Source organism: Kogia breviceps, chromosome 9 (genome assembly GCF_026419965.1).
Source record: "Kogia breviceps isolate mKogBre1 chromosome 9, mKogBre1 haplotype 1, whole genome shotgun sequence".
Taxonomy (NCBI): Eukaryota; Metazoa; Chordata; class Mammalia; order Artiodactyla; family Physeteridae; genus Kogia; species Kogia breviceps.
The window spans coordinates 69,514,077-69,539,613 of NC_081318.1; the positions used below are offsets into that span (position 1 = coordinate 69,514,077).

General features: G+C 38.8%; 1 protein-coding gene across 1 annotated transcript in view; it reads left to right on the forward strand.

The window, feature by feature from the left end:
• LRRC72 (leucine rich repeat containing 72) overlaps nt 1-25,537 on the forward strand; it is a 49,472-nt gene that overhangs the window by 15,104 nt on the left and 8,831 nt on the right. Inside the window, exons 3-7 of the mRNA XM_059074981.2 lie at nt 3,342-3,411; nt 11,626-11,707; nt 12,983-13,093; nt 20,820-20,909; nt 21,850-22,002. Coding sequence (XP_058930964.1) covers nt 3,342-3,411; nt 11,626-11,707; nt 12,983-13,093; nt 20,820-20,909; nt 21,850-22,002 — 506 coding nt within the window. The remainder of the gene's footprint in view (nt 1-3,341; nt 3,412-11,625; nt 11,708-12,982; nt 13,094-20,819; nt 20,910-21,849; nt 22,003-25,537) is intronic.

The following is a 25,537-nucleotide window of genomic DNA, read 5'->3' on the forward strand; positions in this document are numbered from 1 at the left end:
TGTTTCGGGTTGTTCTTGTAGGTCTTTTCCTTCTCTTGTGTTTCTTGCCTAGAGAAGTTCCTTTAGGATTTGTTGTAGAGCTGGTTTGGTGGTGCTGAACTCTCTCAGTTTTTGCTTGTCTGTAAAGGTTTTAATTTCTCCATCAAATCTGAATGAGATCCTTGCTGGGTAGAGTAATCTTGGTTGTAGGTTTTTTTCCTTCATCACTTTAAATATGTCCTGCCACTCCCTTCTGGCTTGTAGAGTTTCTGCTGAAAGATCAGATGTTAATCTTATGGGGATTCCCTTGTGTGTTATTTGTTGTTTTTCCCTTGCTGCTTTTAATATGTTTTCTTTGTATTTAATTTTTGACAGTTTGATTATTATGTGTCGTGGCGTGTTTCTCTTTGGGTTTATCCTGTATGGAACTCTCTGTGCTTCCTGGACTTGATTGATTATTTCCTTTCCTATATTAGGGAAGTTTTCAACTATAATCTCTTCAAATATTTTCTCAGTCCCTTTCTTTTTCTCTTCTTCTTCTGGGACCCCTATAATTCGAATGTTGGTGCGTTTAATGTTGTCCCAGAGGTCTCTGAGACTGTCCTCAGTTCTTTTCATTCTTTTTTCTTTCTTCTGCTCTGCAGTAGTTATTTCCACTATTTTATCTTCCAGGTCACTTATCCGTCCTTCTGCCTCAGTTATTCTGCTATTGATCCCATCTAGAGTATTTTTAATTTCATTTATTGTGTTGCTCATCGTTGCTTGCTTCCTCTTTATTTCTTCTAGGTCCCTGTTAACTGTTTCTTGCAAATTGTCTATTCTATTTCCAAGACTTTGCATCATCTTCACCATCATTATTCTAAATTCTCTTTCAGGTAGATTGGCTATTACCTCTTCATCTGTTAGGTCTGGTGTGTTTTTATCTTGCTCCTTCATCTGTTGTGTGTTTTTCTGTCTTCTCATTTCGCTTATCTTACTGTGTTTGAGGTCTCCTTTTTGCACGCTGCAGGTTCGTAGTTCCTGTTGTTTTTGGTGGCTGTCCCCAGTGGCTAAGGTTGGTTCAGTGGGTTGAGTAGATTCCCTGGTTGGGGGGACTAGTGCCTCTGTTCTGGTGGATGAGGCTGGATCTTGTCCTTCTGGTGGGCAGGTCCTCGTCTGGTGGTGTGTTTGGGGATGTTGGTAACCTTATTATGATTTTAGGCAGTCTCTCTGCTAATGGATGGGGCTGTAGACCTGTCTTGCTCTTTGTTGGGGATAGGGTGTCCAGCACTGTTCTTTGCTGGTCCTTGAGTGAAGCTGGGTCTTGGTGTTGAGATGGAGGTCTCTGGGAGATTTTCGCCGTCTGATATTACGTGGAGCTCGGAGGTCTCTTGTGGACTAGTGTCTTGAGGTTGGTTCTCCCACCTCAGGGACACCGCCCTGGTGCCTGGCTGGGGCGCCAAGAACCTTTAATCCACACGGCTCAAAATAAAAGGTAGAATAAATAGAGAGGAAAGAAAAGGAAGGAAGGAGGGAGGGAGGGAAGGAAGGAAGAAAGGAAGGAAGAAATGAAGGAAGGAAGCAAGAAAGCAAGGACGGAAGGTGCAGAGGAAGAAAGGGAGGAAGGAAGAGAGGAAGGGAGGAAAGAAGGGGGAAAGAAGGAAGAAAGGAGGGAAGGAGGGAAGAAAGGAAGAAAGAAAGGGAGAAGACAGAGTAGTATAAAGTATAGTTATTAAAATAAAAAATAATTATTAAGAAGAAAAATTTCCTTTTAAAAAACAAAAAACAAAAAAAACAAAAAAAAAACAAAAAAACAAACAAACAAACAAAAAACAGAAAAATGGGTCGGTCTAACCCTAGGACAAATGGTGCAAGCAAAGCTATACAGACAAAATCTCACACAGCAGCACACACATACACACCCACAAAAAGAAAAAAGGGGAAAATAATAGTATATCTTGCTCCCAAAGTCCACCTCCTCAACTTGGGATGATTCGTTGTCTATTCAGGTTTTCAACAGATGCAGGGCACTTCAAGTTGATTGTGGAGCTTTAATCCGCCGCTTCTGAGGCTGTTGGGAGAGATCTCCCCCTCTCCTCTCTGTTCGCACAGCTCCTGGGGTTCAGCTTTGGACTTGGTCCCGCCTCTGCGTGTAGGTTGTCCGAGGGCGACTGCCCTTCGCTCAGACAGGACGATGTTAAAGGAGCAGTTGATTCGGGGGCTCCAGCTCACTCAGGCTGGGGGAAGGGAGTGGCACGGAGGCGGGGCGAGTCCGCGACGTCAGAGGCCGACGTGACGCTGCACAGGCCCAAGGCGCGCCGTGCGTTCTCCCGGGGAAGCTGTCCCTGGATCCCGGGACCCTGGCAGTGGCGGACTGCACGGGCTCCCGGGAGGGCCGGTGTGGAGAGTGACCTGTGCTCACACACAGGCCTCTTGGTGGTGGCAGCAGCAACCTTAGCGTCCGACACCCGTCTCTACTGTCCGTGCCGACAGCCGCGGCTCGCGCCCGTTTCTGGAGCTCCTCTATGCGGTGCTCTTAATCCCCTCACCTCACACCCGAGGAAGCAAAGAGGCAAGAAAAAGTCTCTTGTCTCTTCGGCAGCTCCGCGCCCGGTTCTAGGGCTCCTTTAAGCGGCGCACTTAATCCCCTCTCCTCGCGCCCAGGCAGCAAAGAGGGAGGAAAAGGTCTCTTGCCTCTTCGGCAGCTCCAGACTTCTCCCGAACTCCCTCCCGGCCAGCCGTGGCGCACTAGCCCCCTTCAAGCTGTCTTCACTCTGCCAACTCCAGCCCTTTCCCCGGGATCCGACTGAAGCCCGAGCCTCAGCTCCCGGCCCCGCCCGCCCAGGCGGGCGAGCAGACAAGCCTCTCGGGCTGGTGAGCGCCGGTCGGCACCGATCCTCTGCGGGAATCTCTCCGCTTTGCCCTCCGCACCCCTGTGCCTGAGCTGTCCTCCGCGGCTCCGGAGCTTCCCCCTCCGGCGCCCGCAGTCTCCGCCCGCGAAGGGGCCTCTAGTGTGTGGGAGTCTTTCCTCCTTCTCGGCTCCCTCCCACTGGCGTAGGTCCCGTCCCTATTCTTTTGTCCCTGTTTATTCTTTTTTCTTTTGCCCTACCCAGATATGTGGGGAGTTTCTTGCCTTTTTGGAGGTCCGAGGTCCTCTGCCAGCGTTCGGTGGGTGCTCTACAGGAGAAGCTCCACGTGTAGATGTATTTCTGATGTCTCTGTCGTGAATGAAGTTTTGAAGACAGAATTTAGGAAGTTAGCACATATAAGAGTGCCAGTAATTTTGAAAGGACAGAGAGAGGCCTTTCCAGTTCCCCCATAAGCCACCTTACCCGTGAATGAATTAATCATTGCTAATGTTCACTTTTTGTTTTCCTTTCCAGGGAACTGACAGAGGTCATTGATCTTTCTAGGTTTAAAAAATTAAAATACTTATGGCTACATCATAACAAGGTAGTACGATATTTGATCTTAAATGGCTCTATAATTAAATTGCTATCTTAATTTCATGTTTTTAATAGAACTGATCATGAAAAGTATTAATATTTTATACTCCTAATTTTAATTTAGGTAAGAAACTTTATATATATATGTATATATATATATATATATATATATATATATATATATATATATATATATAAACAGGTATATTGAATAGCATGATTTGTGAAATGTTATCAGACTGGAACTTTACTTTTTTCTCCCATGTGCTTTCAAAACTGCTCAGTGGAAGCTATTGCTTCCCAGTCTCCCGGAAGAAAACTTGGGCAGTCTCATGACTTTTCTTCTCTCTCTTATGTAGTTCAAAAGCTTACAGTCCATTTTGAGACATAGTCATAGTCTCAGTTCAGAAATGAGAATGTGGAGGTGAATATGTTAATTCATAAATGAGACATCTCTCTATCTCCCCTCCCTTATCCAGCTAGGGCTGACTGCAGATGGCCAGCTGCCTGCTTCATTAGCAAGGGGGGTGTGGTTGGTTGTTTCCTTTGCCTCTCACCTCCACCCTAGCCTTCTCCAGGGTTGGTATGGAATGGGGAAGAGTGGAGGCAGAGGAAAGGCAAAGGAAAAACAAAGTTCTTATTTGATTTGTAACCTCTGTTGTCAATATGTTCAGAGTTTACTTCTCTTTATGGGTTATTCAGAAGCTCCCCTGCTAGGTTCCTCCAACTCTAATTCCTCTTCTCTGGCCACTCCTGGCCTCCCTTCACCTTGTATCCCAGTGGTACTTACAACTGAGCATCTCCTGGCCTTGGCAAACTGCCCATTTCGGCAGGATCCTTTGTAAAGTGCCCTAGATCAGCATTCCTCCAATGGTCCTGCATGTATTTCCCAGAACTCACACACCTTTGTCCTGCTGTCAGAAGGACTGATTACCTCCCAGTTGCTACCCAGGCCGATCTAGCTTCTTCAGGAAGTGCCAGGCACTAAGCTAACATGTCCCCAACTGCAAGGAATGCTTTTCAAGGGCACTGAGTGTGGCCCTTGAAGCTTTTCTTAGACGCTAAGGTTTAGCTGGCAGTGCCTCCTCTGTAGTGGAGTCCTGAGTGGGGCTCCAAGCTCTCTTCAAGTCATAAAGCAGGACTGAACTGCAATTCAAGCCAAAACAATTATTATAGTTAGTTAGTCATTCTCAACTTTCTAAAGTTTGACGTTCCAACAGCTTGTATTTTGTTCATTATAAATTGATGACCCAATCTTAGCATTTTAAATTTAAACTTTCAAACACCAGCTGATTAAAAAATAATAATTTGAGTTTTCAGTAGTAGTCTGCTTGTCAAGCAATAGCCCAGATTCACAGCATTGAATCTTTAAGCATCCATGTTTATGAAAGTATTTAAATATTACATTGCATTTTCTGTCTGTTCTTTTAACCAAGTGGAAAATGGAAAATGAAAGTTCTTCTAGTATTAAGTGCAAGCATAATTTTCATAAGTTTAAAATAATTTCTAGGAGAACAAACACAAATACATTCAAGGCCCAGGCAGCTAACAACTGAAATGGAAAGTGCACACACTACTTAAGGGCATACAAGTTCAAAACTCTTTTAAATACCCTGCCAAAAATTATCCTGGGTCACAGTGTGTGACCTCTGATTAGAAAAAGATGGAACTCATCAAGCATGGCAAAAATGATTAATCTTTGCTTTTCATGTGTGTTCCTTGTGGTGTTCAGTATTCAGTTTTGAAGGAAAGAATGTACAAATGTTGGCAATATTTCTAAAGGGAGAGGTATAGTTAGGGATTTTGTAATATTTTTTGGCTTTCTTGTAGTGGACACCGTCCCACCTTCAGCCAGTCATTGAATTTTCACACAGTTGAATTACAGATACATTACATACATAGGAAGGGATTGCATACACTGTCAACTATTGTACTTTCTTTTGTTTTGGAAGGGGTGGGTGGGGAAAGGGTGCAACAAAAGGGCTAAATTCTCTTCTTGTGTTTGGTTATTTATGTTCAACACACTATTATTTCCAAAATAACCATCACTTAACTTTGTTCTTTAAAAATAGACACTTATTCCATATAATCCTGAAAGGATATCATATTCAAAATAAGTTTTAAGTGGTCAGGAGATGAGTGAATAAGCTAATGTGAGTTTTTCTATTGATCAATAATTGACTGGTTGCTAAGTTGCCTGAGTATTCATACTCTATGAAAAATTAAAATCTTATTCAGGTTCCAAAACTCTAATGGGCATATTACCTATGATAGTACTTCATCAAAATTCACATGGAAAATTTTGATTATTACTTTTCTTTAATATCTAGATTATATTAGGTGGACCACTAAGAAGTTACTATGCCAGAATAGACATGGTATGAAGAATCATAGTGAGAAACATCAACATTGACAAAGGAATACAAATATTTAGAATTGTAATGTTTTGTTAACAATGATCTAAATTTGTGACCAGCATTGTTCTTACATTATATTAGGCTACCCTCTACTTAGGAACAACTAAGGCACAAAATAGTAAAATAAAATGAACACACCCTTTTTTGTTTATTCATTTATTCAATCAACAACTTTGTTGAGATGTATGTACTGACCATTATTGGTTGTCCATTCATTATCCATTCTATTCTTTTACCTATACAGCAGAATCTGGGTTAAGGTATTGGTACATACTTCTTTTTAGTCAGGTAGGTGGCTCCATTCCCAGTTCCAAGAGGTGGAGCCTGAACTGTTTAAACCAATCAGGATAATCCCATCTTCCTTGTGAGTGGTTAGTCAATGAATTGGCTCATAACCCAGTTGTCGTAATAGATATATTGGAGGTAGCTACTGGGAGGCTTCTGTGAAAGGTTTCCTTATTCCTGAAAAAGAGCACTAGAAGAGATGTCCCTTGTGCCCTCTGGGTGTTTTCTTGCCTGGCTAGTAAGCCAGGAACCATCCTATCAACTTGTGGATGTATCCAACATTGTGAGAAAAGCAGAGCTCAGAGAAGCATTGAGATATTCAGACGGGAGCTCTCACAGCCTCTGGACTCCTTGATATGTGAGATAATAAGTGTTCTAATTTATGTGCCAGTTTGAGTTGAGCTTAGGAGTTACTTGGAGCCAAAAGCATCCTCTCTAATATGGTTTATTCTGTACTTGCATTAGGCTACTGATAGAATATAAAAATAAATGTTATGGTGCCTGCTCTAGTGATAGAATTAGGAAGGGCAGAAGGTGTGGCCGTACTCCTGGTGAGGATATTGTGGTTGCAGACTGCCTGGAATGGAATGAGAGAAAGCAGTGGTTTGGGAGACAAAGGATGAATGTAGTTTGGTGTGTTTGGAGCCTAACATGCTTGAAGGGTGCACACTTTTCCCCATTATTATGTAGTGGATGATAAAACTGGAGCTTCTGGTCTGATCTTGAACCAGCAAATTAAATAGGTACAAGTTGTTTCTGAGGACATGCAATGCCCCAGCTTTCCTAGGTTTGCGCAGGCTGCCCTGCTTCCTTCATTATGCTCTCCGAGGGCTTGCTTTCTCCTTGTACTGCGTAGATATCTACTAGTTCTGCAGCTCCTCTCTTTCTGGGTCATCTTTTTCTAATCTCCGCTGATGTAATTAGTGGGAGGCAGCTGCTCTTAGGTGCGTATTAACAGGCCTTCTGAAGACTCCCTGCCTTGTCTCATCGTTTAGCAAGGCTGACTGAGGGAATTTTAGGTCACTTCATCTTTTCCAGCTTTCCTAAGAAGCTGGGTCTGCTCAGACGAGTGATCTAAGTGATTTGCATTTTATACTACAGTTTCAAATGTATATATACATTTGATCTATTTGTGTTTTGGCTCATTACCTCAAAATTTTTCTTTTACAGACGTTTAGTAGTGAGCTCATAATATTGTTGTCACAATGCTGGTATCCTTCTATTTCTGGAAGACCTAGCATTACTTTGGTATATTTCATTTGTCACAGATTAGAGTAAGCATTTGATGAGAAACCTGTATATAATGCCTCACCAAGCAACTCTCCAAAATGGAATCTGAGTTTCTACCATGTAACAAAAACTGAACAGTTGACAACTTTTACAAACTAAATTTAAATAAAAATACCTATTCTGGCAAGGTCATTGTTTATAAACTTCTTCATCTAAAACATAATCAAAATACTTATTTATAATAACATTTTCTACACTAAAATAATGTACTAATGTACAACAATGTATGATGTACTACACACCAACTTTTTTTTTTTTTTTTTTTTTTGCGTTACGCGGGCCTCTCACTGTCGTGGCCTCTCCCGTTGCGGAGCACAGGCTCCGGACGCGCAGGCTCAGCAGCCATGGCTCACAGGCCCAGCCGCTCCGCGGCATGTGGGATCTTCCCAGACCGGGGCACGAACCCGTGTCCCCTGCATCGGCAAGCGGACTCTCAACCACTGCGCCACCAGGGAAGCCCTACACACCAACTTTTGATCCGAGTCAGACAGCCTTGGGTTTGAACCCTTGCTCTGTTGTCTTGAGAAAGCTGTTTTTAAACTTCTCTGAGCCTCAGTTTCCTCCTAGGTAAATAAGGGAACGAAACAAATAACATGGGCTATTGGAAGGATCATATTAGATAATGGTGAAAACATCTAGCTTAGTGCTTGGGTCATAATAAGCACTTAAAAGATATGACTGTCCCCTTGACTCTGAACCAGCAGTTCTCAACTAGGAGTGACTTTACAACCCCTGCCACACCTCCCACACACAAGGGGAACATTTGGCAATGTCTGGAGACCTTTTTGATTTTCACAACTGGGGTGTGTATATTCCTGGCATCTAGTGGGTAGAGGCTAGGGATGCTGCCAACCATACTACAATCCACAGGGCAGCTTCCTCAGCCCCAACAAAGAATTATCTGGACCCCAAATGTCAATAGCTGTAAAGGATGAGAAATCCTCTAAAAGAACGCCTCCTTAATTTTAAACTCATGCTGGTGTAAAATTTTCCCCACTAGTACCTCAGCGGTTACCTGTAAGAGCTTTACCTTAAATGTAAGTGCTCTCAGCTCTATAAAAAATAATAATGGTTAAATAGTTAATAATAATAGCTATCGTTTATTGAGCACTTGCTATGTGCTAAGCCCTGAGCTAAGATATATGATTTGTGGAATGTCACATTCAGTATAAATCCTATGACAATCCTTAGACTCAGTAGTGTAGATTTTCCTAAATGGATAATTATAATAACATTTTACTTTAACAATGGTTTGAGTGTCAGAACAATCAGCATGTCTTCCAACTCCCATTCCTAGATCTTGACTTCAACAACTTGGTACACTGCAATGTCTATTTAAGTCCTGTGAATTCTGCCTTGGAATTATCGTTCAATTCCCTCTACTTTGCTCCTCTCCCACTGTTATTACTCTACTCTGGGACCCATATATTCTTCTGAATTAGCATAACACCGTTTTTGTTCATCTCTTGCTGTTATACTTACTATCTCCTCTAAACAGTACTCTTCTCTGTCATTTTTTTTTTCCAAAATAAAACTGGGCAACAACACTCCTCTGCACAAAATCTTTTATTAGTTCCCCAAGATTCTCATGATCTGGCTTTATCCCTTTTCACTACATTCCTCCCATTCATTTCGCCCCAACAAATGGTACAATCTTAAAATTCCAATAATCATGGTCCAAAGATGTTAATGCTCTTGGGAAAATTATTATTCTATAATCAAGATGAAATGGTTGAGTTTATTAGTATTCTTGCGTTAATGTGTAACGCAAGAGAAATTAAAACCTCAACTAATTAGAATGTTCTGGTAATGTGTGGTTGAGCAGGCAACTGGGAAAAAAGAGAGAAGAAAAAGTCATGGTTTAGGGTTTCCCTGGTGGCGCAGTGGTTGAGAGTCTGCCTGCCGATGCAGGGGACACGGGTTCATGCCCCGGTCCGGGAAAATCCTACATGCCACGGAGTGGCTGGGCCCGTGAGCCATGGCCGCTGAGCCTGCGCGTCCGGAGCCTGTGCTCCTTAATGGGAGAGGCCACAACAGTGAGAGGCTCGCGTACCGCAAAAAAAAAGTCATGGTTTGCCCTGGTGTTCTCTTTCTAGGCTGATGTTAGGTGTGGCTCTCATTAGATCAGGGAGTGGTGAGGAGAAGGATGGAAGGTAGTGAGTTGCTGTCAGGAGGCCAGCAAGAAGAGTAGAAAGGGATAGGAAGCCAACTGGGACCCACCCCTGACTGTGTTGGGTGGTCTCTCCTACCTGGGGGAAACATGGCTCCTTTTGTGACTGAACAAAGCTGAAATGCAGTTACTGGTGGTTCTCCTGCATGAGTGCTCACATAATTAGGTACAGATGAGACTGTGAGATGAGGTAAGCAGCACATGTGCCTTTTATAGCTTCAAAATTTGTGACTGTTACAAATATAAGAAAAAATTAAAGAAAATTCATTAAAGAAACCCATTTTCAAACTTTGATTACCAATCTAAAATAGCTTTTCTGAGATACGAGAGGGCATGAGTAAAATTTCCAATAAATCCTCACTAAATCAGATAGGTTGGCATCTGTCTACCTGAATCAATCAATCAAAGGTCAAAACAGTTCTACTTAACTGATGACAATAGTTACTGTGATAGGCTTTAATAAACATGTAAAACTAATTTACAATCATAAGCATATATTTCTGTATATATAAATTAGGAAGCACTTGATCAATAACTATTTTATACGATTCTTCTCCTTGCTAGATCCTGTATTAAGCAGTAAATTTAGCATTGTTACATTTAACTTAAGTGCTGCTTTTAGAACATACCGGCCCCACATTATGACTCTACCCTGCCTCATCCTCATAACTCAAACAAATCTGTCAAATTTTATTGAGGTTATAAAGTCAATATTTTTTAAAAAGTAGTGGGATTCTCCTTGCAGGGTAACAGAAACATTTCTGAATTCAGTTTAGAGTTAAATACTCCTATCATGTACTTTAATGGTGCATTTGAGGAATTTTCAAGAGTGTTTTGACTATTTTCAGTCCTTACAGTACACCAAATTTCTAATCTAATCTTAAAAGTAAGATGCAGCTTCACCATATCATTAGGAGAATGGAGAGGTGGGAAGGATAACAGACTGAAGAAATATCGTTTCTTTCCTTAAGGAAGACACAAAACTAGTGATCAAGTAATTGCACAAGTCATAGGAAGTGTTGGATGTGGACAAGAAAAGGAAGATTCATGGGCATGGGGGTTGTCAGGAAAGGCCTTATTTTACAAAAGATGAGCTGTAAAGTAACAGGATTATGCTGTGCCTTGTCCTCTCCCTGGGGATGGTGGCCGGTTGAGCTGTTAGCACTGACCTACTGTGTGTATTCAGATTACAGAGTCCTCGGCTAAGCTGAGATCTGTTGACCCGAAGGACAGCGAGCCTGAGAAGAGGAGATGGTTCATAGACTGGGGCATAAAGAAAGGGAATTCACAATTAGACAATCTCGGAGGCAGAGCTTGGGGAGGGGAGGTAGAGCATTGACTGCAGAATTAGACCATCTCTCAAGAGATCTGACTTAAAATGCTGGAGCAGGTGGAAGTTTAAAGGAACAAAAAGTGGGTCAAAACAGAGCAAGAAGACAGCAGTGAGATGCAAAGAGATCAAAGAACGGTCTCAAGAAATCTCTGGAGCAGTGGAAACTTCTTGTGGCAGCCTGCTTAGGCATGGTTGGATAGGCCTTGCCAGCCTAGGCCAGATCCTTAAGAATAATCAGAAATGTACCAGGAGGAAAAGCCATGCAGGCAAAGAGAAATCGTGACTCATACACAGATGCAGAAACGATTCAGCATTATCGGAGGAGAGAGCCCTTGGCACGTAGTAGGCACTTAATAATATGTGATGGTGAATTAGTGGATATATGGAGCCAAATCCAATGTGACTATAGGGCACAGAAACGTAGCGAAGGTTGTGAGAGCAAAAGGACTAGGCCAGATTCCAGAGGCTTTGAAAAACCTTCAGGGAGTTTGGTGGAGACGTGGTAAGAGAAGTTCGAGTATTAAGTTAGCTAAAAGCACCCTTTTTATCATATGTATCTTCAAAGACAATCCAGACATAAACTCATGGCCCAGATCAAAAGGTTGCACATAATTAATAAAAACAGCAAATGTTGAACTTCTATGGTTCTTATTAAATTTTTATATCTATATGTAATTACATGTAATTATTGTAGAAAGAATATTGTTCTCTAACTCTCATTTTCAGCTCCATGGAATAACATTTATAACTAGAAACTACTGTCTGGCAGAACTATACCTAAACAATAATGCAATATTTGATATACAAGGTATGTCTTAAATTTTGTCTTTTGATTGAATTGATTTTCAATTAAATAATAACTTTCAACTATGGTATTGCTCATGGCATGCAATAATCTGTTTTAACGTTTCTGTTGAAAATATATGATGGAAACTGCTATTTTTTAATGTTCTTGTATACATTTCATTTTATTTATTTATTTATTTATTTATTTATTTTAACATCTTTATTGGAGTATAACTGTTTTACAATAGTGTGTTAGTTTTTCCTTTACAACAAAATGAATCAGTTATACATATACATCTGTTCCCATATCTCTTCCCTCTTGTGTCACCCTCTCTCCCACCCTCCCTACATTTCATTTTAAGATGTGCTGTTTGATTATGGTTTTAACTCAATATTGTCATATATCTTATTCAAGATGTAAAAGAATCTTTTTTTAGCATAGAAATTTTGCCATTCTACTGCACAGTTGGACACAAACTAGATATTGTGGAAGCAAATTTTAATGTTTGGGAGCATTAATAAAAAATAATGACTTCATAAATAGTCTTAAATGTTTTTACAGGCTATAATTTTTCCCAGCCAAATTTCTGTTTCACTCTGAGTTGATTTTGTACCTGCAACAATCTCTAAACTGACAATTTCAAGCCTGGTGTAAAAGTACATGATATACTATGATCATGAGATACAAAGAAGTATGGTACAAAACATTTTTCTTCTGTATTACATGTTGCAGAATTGAAATACCATAAATTTTGAGATCCAGTATGATTCCTTGTTCCATGAAGAAAGGAAATCTTGCCAATTCAACTATGATGTCGTTATTGCAAAGATACAACACACTTTCACTTATGTTAAAAATGTGGGAAAATGTGCAATTTAGAATCAATAAAATGATAGGAATATTTGGCTTCCCATTGTGTAAAGAAAATATTTAGTTGAGCAATTTGGGGGACATATTGATTTGAATAAATATTTCCTGGATTGGCATTATAAAGTAAGCAACATTGGCAAAACAAAACAAACAAAATAAGGATAAGGAAAATAACCCCTTCAGAGTCAAACGAAATCATTGCTACAGAAAAAAAAGACAGTGGAAAGAAATTGGCTTTGTATTCCCAAATTACAGTTGCTTATTTGAATTCTTATGCTTTGTTGTATTCTTAATGATAATTCATCATATTATTAATAATTCCTCCCTTCACCAGATGTAATGTATTCTTTGCTTTTGTTTAGTTAGCATGTTTAATTAGCATTAAAAATGTTTAAAATCTTATACAAATATTTTAATTTTTTTTAGGCCTGCACTCTTTGCATTCGTTGCATATACTCCTGCTGCACCACAATGAGTTAACAAACATTGAGGCAACAGTAAAGGAATTAAAGGGAATGCTAAATCTGAAGACCCTAAGTATTAATTTGTACTTTTATATGGCCATAACTTAAAATAGTGATAAAACAGGACATTTTTTTCTTTTTTTTTTTGGCGGTATGCGGGCCTCTCACCGCTGCGGCCTCTTCCGCCTCGGAGCACAGGCTCTGGACGCGTAGGCCCAGCGGCCACGGCCCACGGGCCCAGCCGCTCCGCGGCCTGAGGGATCCTCCCGGACCGGGGCATGAACCCGCGTCCCCTGCATCGGCAGGCGGACTCCCAACCACTGCGCCATCAGGGAAGCCCATTTTTTGAATTTAAATTAGATCAGTGTTTATAACAAAACTACTTAGATATTCCTGAAGACAAGACTAGATCTTTTTCTTTTTAAAAATACATTTTTGAAAGAACAACAGGTAGAAAAAAATAGTTTTGTGAAATGATATGGCATGCCAAATGGAAATGATGAAAGCAACAAAAGAGGAGGTACATGTTTAAATCTGTGTTTTTGGTTTTACCTCTAAAGGAAGTTTTAGCACATATTGTATGATTCTATTTGTTTATATAAATGTCCAGAATGGGCACGTCTATCGAGACAGCAACACTGAGAGGTAACTTTTTAAATAGTGGTTGCCCAGGGCTGAGGGAATGAGGGTCTGGCGAGTGACAGTCTGGGGTTTCTTTTCAGGGTGATGAAAATGTTCTAAAATTGAAGGTGGTGATGGTTGCACAATTCCATGAATATACTAAAAACCATGAATTGTATACTTAAAATTAGTGAACCTCGTGATATGTGAATTATATTAGTAAAGCTGACACTCCCTCCCCCCCACACTAAAAAAAGAGCACGTTTTATTGTAATCTTCCTATTGGGTGAATAGCAAACAATTCATATATATTGAATCGCACCCAGCAAGGAACTAACCTCAGTATTTGAAGAAAGTGTGAGATGGGTTGGAAAAATAAATAGTACACAGTTCCTACTCTCAATAAGCGTATAGTGGTTTGGTTTGTTTGTTTGTTTGTTTTTAAGCTTATAGTGTCAAAGGGTAAATAAACTGGTACACGATTGCAATTCAGAACAAATGGTTCTAGGTGGACCCAGGGAAAAGACTCAGAGCAGTGAATGGGTTTTCAAACGTCAGAGTTTGTGGACTTCTTTATACAAGGTCATAAAATAGATGTTTTTTTCCTATATATTTTCTATTCATTTCTCAGAATTGCCAAAGATAGTGTTTTGAATACGTGTAAAGTGGTGTTGACGGTGGAGCTTCTAATCAGCACAATACATAGAGTTATTGAAATTTTCAAATATTTTGAGTGTTAATCAGTTATACCTACTATATTAAGGAGAAATGATTTAAGTTCTTATAGGTAAGATTCTTTAAACCCAACTATTAAAAGTACCCCAAGTTCTAAGGAATTCAGTGCTCATTTTTGATTGAGGTCTGTGAAAGACTTATCAGGATTGGCCTGCATATTTGAATTATCTGGCCCTTCTGTGCTGAACAAATGCTTCAAATGTCTTTAAATGATTAAAAGACTGGTTATACTAGATCTTGAACTCTCTCTTACCTTCATTTTTCTGTAAAATGGGCTAATAACTACATCTCAGGATTGCTTCAAATATTAAGCTAACTCTGTAAAGCATTAATTGGTTTGAAGGAGTAATAACAAAAATTTGTTTTATTATGATTTATGTAAATTAGATAATGAATTAAGATGAACACAGTCTAGAAATTCTGCTGATTGGTAAATAGATTTTTAAAAAACTGACATTTTGAATAATAATTATAAAAACAACATGTTTGAATGTTGAGAAAATGCTCTCATTATATTCTCATTTAAATCTTCATAGCAATCCAATGATGTGATTAGAATTATTCCCTCTTTAATGGTAGAAATGCAGGGCTCAGAGCTTTAACCAGACTGCTAAGGAATGTTGAAACTTAAACTCATGCCTTGTTTCTTTTGTTGATCATTCATTCATTCAATAAATAGTTATCATGCATTCACTAAGGACACTACTAGATGGAGACAAAAAAGTAAACAAGAAAGAGCCTATCTAGACCTTTATGGAGCTTAGAGTTTTGTAACTCTCAGCCTAAATATTTCTTACAGAACTGAGGGGGGTCGATGCAAAACTAATTGGACAATTTGCTAAATGTAAGAACTGAATAATTTAAGCAAGCTTATTTTACAATGCAAGATTTGGAGGTTAGCAATCAAAGTTGGCCCATCATAGTCAACAGGGTTATGCCTTAAACAAAAGTGCCTGGCGGCAGGGGGGGGGGGGTGAGTGGAGTCTGAAATTCAGCCCCTGCCTGCCTTACCAGCCGTGTATGTGGGTGCAGAATGGTGTCAGCCCTGAGGTGGGGTGCAGGAGTGCCTTTTCTAGTTCTCTGAAAGGCTATTCGGTCAGCCTGGTAGTATAAGGTCCGTAACATTGCTTGTCACAACATTTTAAATGACCTCTACTTAAAATCAGTGACTATAAATTGTTCCAACTGAGAATCTTGTAGAGGGATCATTTTTTGAAATGGAGAAAATGCTGCATCAGGTTACCCCAAAAAAAGCATTTTCTGAAAATTTTTGGTAGCAAATATGCACAGTTTGAACCCTTGCCCTATTTTGGTTAAAGATATTATACAAAAAAAATGTTGGCGGACTTCCCTGGTGGTGCAGTGGAATCCGCCTGCCAATGCAGGGGACATGGGTTCAAGCCCTGGTCCAGGAAGATCCCACATGCTGCAGAGCAACTAAGCCCACGAGCCACAACTACTGAGCCCATGTGTCACAAATACTGAAGCCCGTGCACCTAGAGCCCGTGGTCTGCAAAGAGAAGCCACCACAATGAGAAGCCCGCGCACCACAACGAAGAGTAGCCCCTGCTCGCTGCAACTAGAGAAAGTCTTTGCACAGCAACGAACACCCAACTCAGCCAAAAATAAATTTAAAAAAATTAAGAAAAAAATGTTGGCATTTACTAGCTACTAATTATATTGTGCAGTAATGTCCCCTGATTAAGTTCCTATGAACCTCCTTTGCAATCACAGATTAGATTCAGCTCATTAACTACAATAAGAAATCCATATATTTAAAAAAAATAAATTTATTAATTAATTTATTTAATTTTGGCCGTGTTGGGTCTTCATGGCTGCACGTGGGCTTTCTCTAGTTATGGCGAGCAGGGGCTACTCTTTGTTGCAGTACGTGGGCTATTCATTGTGGTGGCTTCTCTTGTTGTGGAACACGGGCTCTAGGCACGTGGGCTTCAGTAGTTGTGGCACACGGGCTCAGTAGTTGTGGCTCACGGGCTTAGTTGCTCTGCAGCATGTGGGATCTTCCCAGACCAGGGCTCGAACCCTGTCCCCTGCATTGGCAGGTGGATTCTTAACCACTGTGCCACCAGGGAAGTCCCCCACGTATTTTCAAGGGTTAAAAATTGTCTTTTCGGGACTTCCCTGATGGCACCGTGGTTGAGAGTCCGCCTGCTGATGCAGGGGACAGGGGTTTGTGCCCCAGTCCGGGAAGATCCCACATGCCGTTCTGTGAGCCATGGCCGCTGAGCCTGTGTGTCCAGAGCCTGTGCTCCACGAAGGGAGAGGCCACAACAGTGAGAGCCCCGCGTACCGCAAAAAAAAAAACAAACATTTTTTCTTTGCAAGTTATAAAACTGTTTAAAATGCTAAAATATTATTATTATTATTCCACTTCAATTACAATTCTTTAGAGGGTGAGAAAATAGCCTGGAGGGTAAACCTCTAATCCATTTCAGCATTGCACCCTCCACTGGCAATAAGGAGAACTGCCAAGAGATTACCCAGTATACACATGGCTGGGAGCTTCAGGGAGGCCTAAAACCAGCTGCAGAGTGTGAGGTGCTACAAACTGGAATTCCTGACTTCCAGGTTGAGTCAGGAGGGCCACACCTTTTCTCTCAGGCAGTCTACCTTTCCACACCCTCCCCCTCTGGCTCCATTTTCCTCTTCCCTTCCCTCTTCCAAACTCTTTCTAAATCCACATGTGTCAAAGATTTGCTTGTGTCTGCGGACTTTCACTAACCTTCAGTCTCCCTGCCTCTTTCCCAGCACAGAGAAAAAACAACGCCGACAACAGCAACAAAATACTTAACCCATTCTCCTGTTCCTAAATCATTAGTCTCCTCATTTTTCTCAAATTTTCTCTATGTCGCATTAAGCTCCAGTGTTGGAAAGTATACTTGAACTCCTACATTCCATAATTGTTAAGACTTGCTTCCTAGCAGAGACTTAAGGATTCACCCTTGGAGACAGGAAGTGCCCCTTTCAAAGAGAAGGTCTCCATTTTTTACAGATTTTGCTTTTAAGCACGTCCTGCCTTTCCTCATTTAGCCACAGTCCACTGCTGATGGCAAATAGCCAGGGAGTGAAGAGGGATGCTGAGAGGTCAGCGTGGGACTATGGTCTCAGTGGTCTCTTCATTTGAGACTCTTTACCCTGAAATGCCCCTCAAGGTGGGACCACTCCTCCCAAACAACACAATAGAACAGTCCACTCAATAAAAAGAGCCAACTGGGTCTTTCACTGCTGTTTGTCTTGAAACAGCGTTCTTCACTCTCCTAACCCTTGCTTTAGTCCAAGTTTGCCTTTTAAAAATCAGGGATCATTTCCATATTCAGTACAATCATGTGGTATGCTGTGGCCCAGAGATTTTAGTTAAAATGAGATGGTATCAATGGAGATGCTGACCTTACTAAGTAACCTTGAGCCAGAACCTCTCTTTGATCATTGACAGTCGAGCTTCCTTCCACAGGCTGTTCTGTATGGGCACAGATGCAACTGCTTTTCACTTCTCTACATCATTTCCCCATCTATTAAAATGGATATGTTGGTACATTATTAATTACATCAACTTTCTTCACAGGTGGTCTAAAAACCATTCAGGTTCATTTAAATGGTGATTTTTAATTTTGCCTTAAAAGTTAAAAAAAATTAACTAGAGCCAATTATTTAGATGACTTTATTTTTCCTCTTCTGTTTTCAATAAGAAGTAGCTTCACACATGTGACTCATGTAACTCAAGCTTGTGCAGTAAGGTAGTAGAAACATTTTACTATATTATTGGGTAAATGTAAATTGCTTAGACTCAGAATCCCAAATTAAGATAAGCAAGACAGTGCTGGCGCCACCAAGCTGTACTCAATAAGTAGCCTAGAGGGAAGGTGGATTAAATAGTATTAACTTATTGAAAGTGAAAGTGTAAACAATTTCGCTTCATAGTTTCTAAAGGAATGTACCCATACATCATAGAAGGTTTTCAGAACTTTCAGACACAGGAAACCAATATCATATCTTAGAAACTTTATTTATGGTAATTTTAGTAGCATCAATCCAAAACTCATAAATCCAAAATGTTAAATGCTTAATAGTATAGAGGGGAAAAAAGATAGTTAAAAATAAGATTGCTTCCTTCTAACATTTAAGAGTAAGAAAAAAAAATGAAGAATAATAAAAATGAAATTCTTTTAAAATTATTTAATTCTAATTATTTTTTTAAGTTAATTTAGTCAGAGACTAGGCTTAATAGCCCAGTTTTCTGACTTGCTGTCATTTAGATTTTATTTTATGATGAGATGAATGTTAAACCACAATAAGTGCATCGAGTTTTTAGTATTATGACACCTTTTTAACAAGTAATGTAATAGTAGTAAATCCAAATTTGGTGATTTGTTTAGCTGAAGCCAGAAGTTTTAAAATTTACATAAAGCAGTTATTTAACTAAACACTAGGAAGAAAAACCAAGAAAAGAAATTAAATAGTAGTGTTCTCAGAGGGAAAAGAGAATATGAAGTGTATCCTAAAAGTAAACATCATTGAAAGATGTTGGTACATTTTCCATTAACATCATATGCAAAGGCAGACTCTACTCCCAGCTGCTATAATGTAGGATAGTGTTATGAGGTGTCAGATATTATTCTCCAAGACAGTAACCACAGAGCAGACTTCTGCACTAAAGCATCTGTGAATTTTTCTCCCTCCTAAACTCTCCTTAAAAACAATTGTGTTTTTCTTTTATATCCTTGAAGGGTGACCTTTTTTCTTCTTTGTCTGGCTCAAACTACAATGTATGATCCCTGTGGATCTTTTAAAATCTGTCCTTATTACTGGTTTAATATACATCCGTTCTATTCCCTATCCTGTAGTTATAATTATTTGCTACCACTTTAAATTCCTTCTTTTGAGATTAAAATTCAAACCAGTTTTGTCACTTAAGAAATCTTGAAAAATATCCATTTCATTTTTCCTCTCATTTCCCCCAATACTTTTAAATTTTCTTGTTGCCTCTGGCTCTACATTTTCTTTTTTGCCTTTCTTCTTATAATTTTTGTTTATTATGCACCAGGTGCCTTCCACTGCCTGCTTTAAGTCCCTCTAAAGCTCATGTTTTCCATAGCGAATAGCTACCTATAACGATTTTATTAGCCAGAAAAGTTTGTGTTTATACAACAAATATCAGAATATTTTATTACCTGCAGAGAAAACATTCAGATGATTAACTTCAGTTTTTATCTAGTTTGTTGTCTTTCAAGCATCCCCCTTGACCCCCTCTTCTTTATGTTGCAAACTCTTGTTTATAAATATTAATCAGTTTTTTCTGGGTTTCTAATGTTTAATACTTTCATGCTTTTATCAAACCTCCTTGTATTTTATAACTAGTCAAATGCTACAGCAGTACTCCTAGATTTAAATGTACGTTAAACGAGCCTCATTTTGTTGAGTGATGTTTTTGTACACTAGCTGGAGCTCTTTCTGCTACTGCCATCTAGTGGTTCTGCTCACTAGATGTCTTTTCCAGGAGTATTTTCTAGAAATTATGTGTAGGTGGAATTCAATAGCTAAAGATATCCGAGTGGAAATTATGAGAGTTTTATTTCACATTGTATTGAAATAACCCTGTTTAATATTATCTAAAGAAGAATAGGGAAAGTACCTTTTCCATGGAAATAAAATACAACTTCTAGCTGAAGATTTAAAAAAATGTACCTACATGCTGATGCCTAAGGGATGTCATGTCAGAAGCGCCTGGAGCTCTTCCGCATCAGCATGACTCCCACCTCCAGCCTGTATTAGGGAGCATGGTTCATTAAGTATCCTAGCACCTGCGCACAAGGAAATCCTAGTCCCCTGTGCCTGGCCAGAGGTAAATGAGATGCAAAACCTGCGTCTCTTCACCTCTACTCCTGCTGAGATCTGAAGCTGCTACTGGCATTTATATGTTCAGAACTAGGTGCAATGGTGTGAAGCCAAGGAAGAAAATTATAATAGAACAGTGCACCACAACTCTGCCCATCTCCACACAGGCACCCATGTGACCTTTGAGACTGGAAGAAGAGAACCAATGAACAAATACTTTAATAAAGAGCAGCATCAAGAACCCTCTAGAGCTGATATTGAGTTCTTCCTTTACTGATTAATTTACGGACATGTTAAAAGTTTCCTCATTTGTGACAGATTTCGGTCAAAGATATGTCCTCAGCACCTAGCACAGTTCCTAGTAGATAGTAAGCACTCCGAAAATATTTGTTGAATGAATGAATTTAACAGATAGGAAAAGTAAGTCCTGCGATGAATAAGTAAGGGTTTGGTGAAACCATTGGTCTGTGAAGCAGGGCTTTACATACTGTTATGTTTTATATTAATCTTGCAATTTCTCATATTTTATCAAGTGATAAATGTAACTGATTTTGAAACCTGACATCTTAATTTGGATTCTTTCTTTGCAGCTCTCTACCAAAACCCTTTATGCCAATATAACTTGTACCGTTTATACACAATCTACCACCTTCCAGGAGTAGAGTTGCTTGACGGAAATCGTAAGAACACTTCTTCTTGCAGAGACATATTTGAGAGTCAGTCTTATAACTCAGTGGTTTAAATTGCTGATGATTTTTGGAAATAATTGTCTTTGTAAATGAACGTTTTTCAATTATTTATTTTTGAAATTTTTGCTGTATGAAATTTGCTATAGTTTAGGAATTCATGTCTGTTGACCACTTTATAGGAAAGGCCATCTAACTGAGCATGAGGAAATGTCTCCTTTTAATTCTAGTTTTGACAGTAATGTGTTGAATGCCAATTCACTGACCCCCCCGGCACCCTTAATTTTTTTATTTCAAAAATGAGACAATTGGACTAAGTCTCATAGGCCTATTTAAGTTCTAAACGTCATATTCTTTGAAATTCTGTGAATATGTATATATATATACTAAAACATATATAATAATAACTTCTATGTGATATATTTTTAGACATTGTAGATAAACTATTATGTCTGATTTATATAAGTCACAAAAAAGAAAAATCAACCTCAGTGCCTTACATTTTACATTTTTTGAGGTCTATTTTACCCAGAAGTTCTTTATTACCTATCTACTTACCTTTCTACAGATTTGAACATTCTTATAATTGAGTAACTTCTAAATGAGAATATATTAAAACCTTATGTTTATTCCTCTTCTTCTTCATAGCCATGAGGAAAAGAAGGGATGTAGCACAGCTGCAATTTCAATCATCCATGGTGATGTGTTAAAATGTGATGTGATAGGATTGATTTGTGCCTTGTGACATGAGGGACATACATTGAGCACTTGTAAGATTATGTAAATAACTTGGTAGCCTTTTTACAAATTAATTTTGACAGGATGTTCACATACAACATGGGATAAATCCATTTTTAAAAGTAATTCTATTTTGAATCACTCTGCATATCTATTTATAATGTTATATAATAACAATACTTTTTGCATTTATCAGAAGTTACAGAAAAAGAAAGAAGATCAATGATTACGATTTTTAACCATAAAAAGTCTCATATTGTTCAATCAATAGCATTTGGAGGAAAAGTAGATACCTCATGGAATCCAAGATCACCACTTAAGCAAAAACCAGCCCAGGGAGTACCTTCAGGTATTTAGAAGAAATGAAATGAAAACTCCTCAAACTTTTGGTTAATTTAGTTATAATAATAATAACTTCAATTTACAATAAGCTAAACAGTTATGTAGTGAAATAAGTATTTTCCAATTTTATTAGCCTACCTAAATATATATCTTTCATCTTCATTTGTGTGTATTAAATAAGGTAATGTGATAACAATGAGATAATACATTGAAGTCCTTACCCCAGTATTTAGCACAGAATAAAGGGCTCAATGAATAAGCTACAATTGCTATTATTACCATTGACACTGGATAATTTCACCAATTAAGGCTATAAGTTTTTGATAATATAGAAAAATGTTAAGAAGAAATAAAGATCATCTGCAATTCCTCTGTTCAGAAATAAGCACTATTATTTTGTTGTACTCTCATAGATGGTGATCATATGCAAATATAACTTGAATATCTTCAGTAATGTTTCATTAGCTGGAATTTAATTTCTTGTATGTAACAGAAATCCAACTACAGTGACTTAAGTAAAAAGAGGTTTACTTTTCTCACACAACAAAGAGTAGACAGTGTCCAAGGTTAGTGTAAGGTTCAATGATATTTTTAGTGTTTGAGAATACATCTATCTTTGGTTCTGCAATTCTGTTTTTTTTTTTTTAAAGAAATATGTTTATTTGGTCACAACAGGTAAACCTGCTATTAGGTTTAGTAACATACCCTAGTGAATTTAGATTTTTGACCCATTTAGGATCCTGTATTCTATAAATTTTACTTTATTTATTTTTTAACATCTTTATTGGAGTATAATTGCTTTACAATGGTGTGTTAGTGTCTGCTTTATAACAAAGTGAATCAGTTATACATATACATATGTTCCCATATCTCTTCCCTCTTGTGTCTCCCTCCCTCCCAACCCTCCCTATCCCACCCCTCTAGGTGGTCACAAAGCACCGAGCTGATCTCCCTGTGCTATGCGGCTGTTTCCCACTAGCTATTGATTTTATGTTTGGTAGTGTATATATGTCCATGCCACTCTCTCACCTTGTCACAGCTTACCCTTCCCCCTCCCCATATCCTCAAGTCCATGCTCTAGTAGGTCTGTGTTTTATTCCCGTCCTACCACTAATCTCTTCATGGCATTTTTTTTTCTTTCTTTCTTAGATTCCACATATGTGTGTTAGCATACGGTATTTGTTTTTCTCTTTCTGACTTACTTCACGCTGTATGACAGACTCTAGGTCCATCCACCTCACTACAAATGACTCAACTTCGTTTCTTTTTATGGCTGAGTAATATTCGATTGTATATATGTGCCACATCTTCTTTATCTATTCATCTGTTGACAGACACTTAGGTTGCTTCCATGTCCTGGCTATTGTAAATAGAGTTGCAATGAACATTTTGGTACATGACTCTTTTTGAATTATGGTTTTCTCAGGGTATATACCCAGTAGTGAGATTGCTGGGTCATATGGTAGTTCTATTTTTAGTTTTTTAAGGAACCTCCATACTGTTCTCCATAGTGGCTGTATCAATTTACATTCCCACCAACAGTGCAAGAGGATTCCCTTTTCTCCACACCCTTTCCAGCATTTATTGTTTGTAGATTTTTTGATGATGGCCATTCTGACCGGTGTGAGATGATATCTCATTATAGTTTTGATTTGCATTGCTCTAATGATTAATGATGTTGAGCATCGTTTCACGTGTTTGTTGGCAATCTGTATATCTTCTTTGTAGAAATGTCTATTTAGGTCTTCTGCCTACTTTTGGATTGGGTTGTTTGTTTTTTTGATATTGAGCTGCATGAGCTGCTTGTAAATTTTGGAGATTAATCCTTTGTCAGTTGTTTCATTTGCAAATATTTTCTCCCATTGTGAGGGTTGTCTTTTTGCCTTGTTTATGGTTTCCTTTGCTGTGAAAAAGCTTTTAAGCTTCACTAGATCTCACGTGTTTATTTTTGTTTTTATTTCCATTTCTCTAGGATGTGGGTCAAAAAGGATCTTGCTGTGATTTATGTCATAGAGTGTTCTGCCTATGTTTTCCTCTAAGAGTTTTAGAGTGTCTGGCCTTACATTTAGGTCTTTAACCCATTTTGATTTTATTTTTGTGTATGGTGTTAGGGAGTGTTCTAATTTCATTCTTTTCCACGTAGCTGTCCAGTTTGCCCAGCACCACTTATTAAAGAGGCTGTCTTTTCTCCATTGTATATTCTTGCCTCCTTTATCAAACACAAGGTGACCATATGTTTGTGGGTTTATCTCCGGGCTTTGTATCTTGTTCCATTGATCTATATTTCTATTTTTGTGCCAGTACCGTACTGTCTTGATGACTATAACTTTGTGGTATAGTCTGAAGTCAGGGAGCCGGATTCCTCCAGCTCTGTTTTTCTTGCTCAAGATTGCTTTGGCTATTCGGGGTCTTTTGTGTTTCCATACAAATTGTGAAATTTTTTGTTCCAGTTCTTTGAAAAATGCCTTTGGTAGTTTGATAGGGATTGCACTGAATCTGTAAATTGCTTTGGGTAGTATAGTCATTTTCAAAATGTTCATTCGTCCAATCCAAGAACATGGTATATCTCTCCATCTGTTTGTATCATGTTTAATTTCTTTCATCAGTGTCTTATAGTTTTCTACATAGAGGTCTTTTGTCTCCTTAGGTAGGTTTATTCCTGGATATTTTATTCCTTTTGTTGCAGTGGTACATGGGAGTGTTTCCTTAATTTCTCTTTCAGATTTTTCATCATTAGTGTATAGGAATGCAAGAGATTTCTGTGCATTAACTTTGTATCCTGCTACTTTACCAAATTCATTGATTAGCTCTCGTAGTTTTCTGGTGGCATCTTTAGGATTCTCTATGTATAGTGTCATGTTATCTGCAAACAGTGACAGTTTTACTTCTGCTTTTCCAATTTGTATTCCTTTTCTTTCTTTTTCTTTTCTGATCGCTGTGGCTAAAACTTCCAAAACTATGTTGAATAATAGTAGTGAGAGTGGGCAACCTTGTGTTGTTCCTGATATTAGTGGAAATGGTTTCAGCTTTTCAGCATTGAGAACGATGTTGACTGTGGGTTTGTCATATATGGCCTTTATTATGTTGAGGTAAGTTCCCTCTATGCCTACTTTCTGGAGGGCTTTTATCATAAATGGGTGTTGAATTTTGTCAATAGCTTTTTCTACATCTATTGAGGTGATCATATGGTTTTTCTCCTTCAATTTGTTAATATGGTGTATCACATTGATTTGCGTATATTGAAGAATCCTTGCATTCCTGGGATAAACCCCACTTGATCATGGTGTATGATCCTTTTAATGTGCTCTTGGATTCTGTTTGCTTGTATTTTGTTGAAGATTTTTGCATCTATGTTCATCAGTGATATTGGTCTGTAGTTTTCTTTCTTTGTGACATCTTTCTCTGGTTATGATATCGTGGTGATGGTGGTCTCGTAGAATGAGTTTGGGACTGTTCCTCCCTCTGCTATATTTTGGAAGAGTTTGAGAAGGATAGGTGTTAGCTCTTCTCTAAATGGTTTTTTGTTGTTGTTGTTGTTGTTG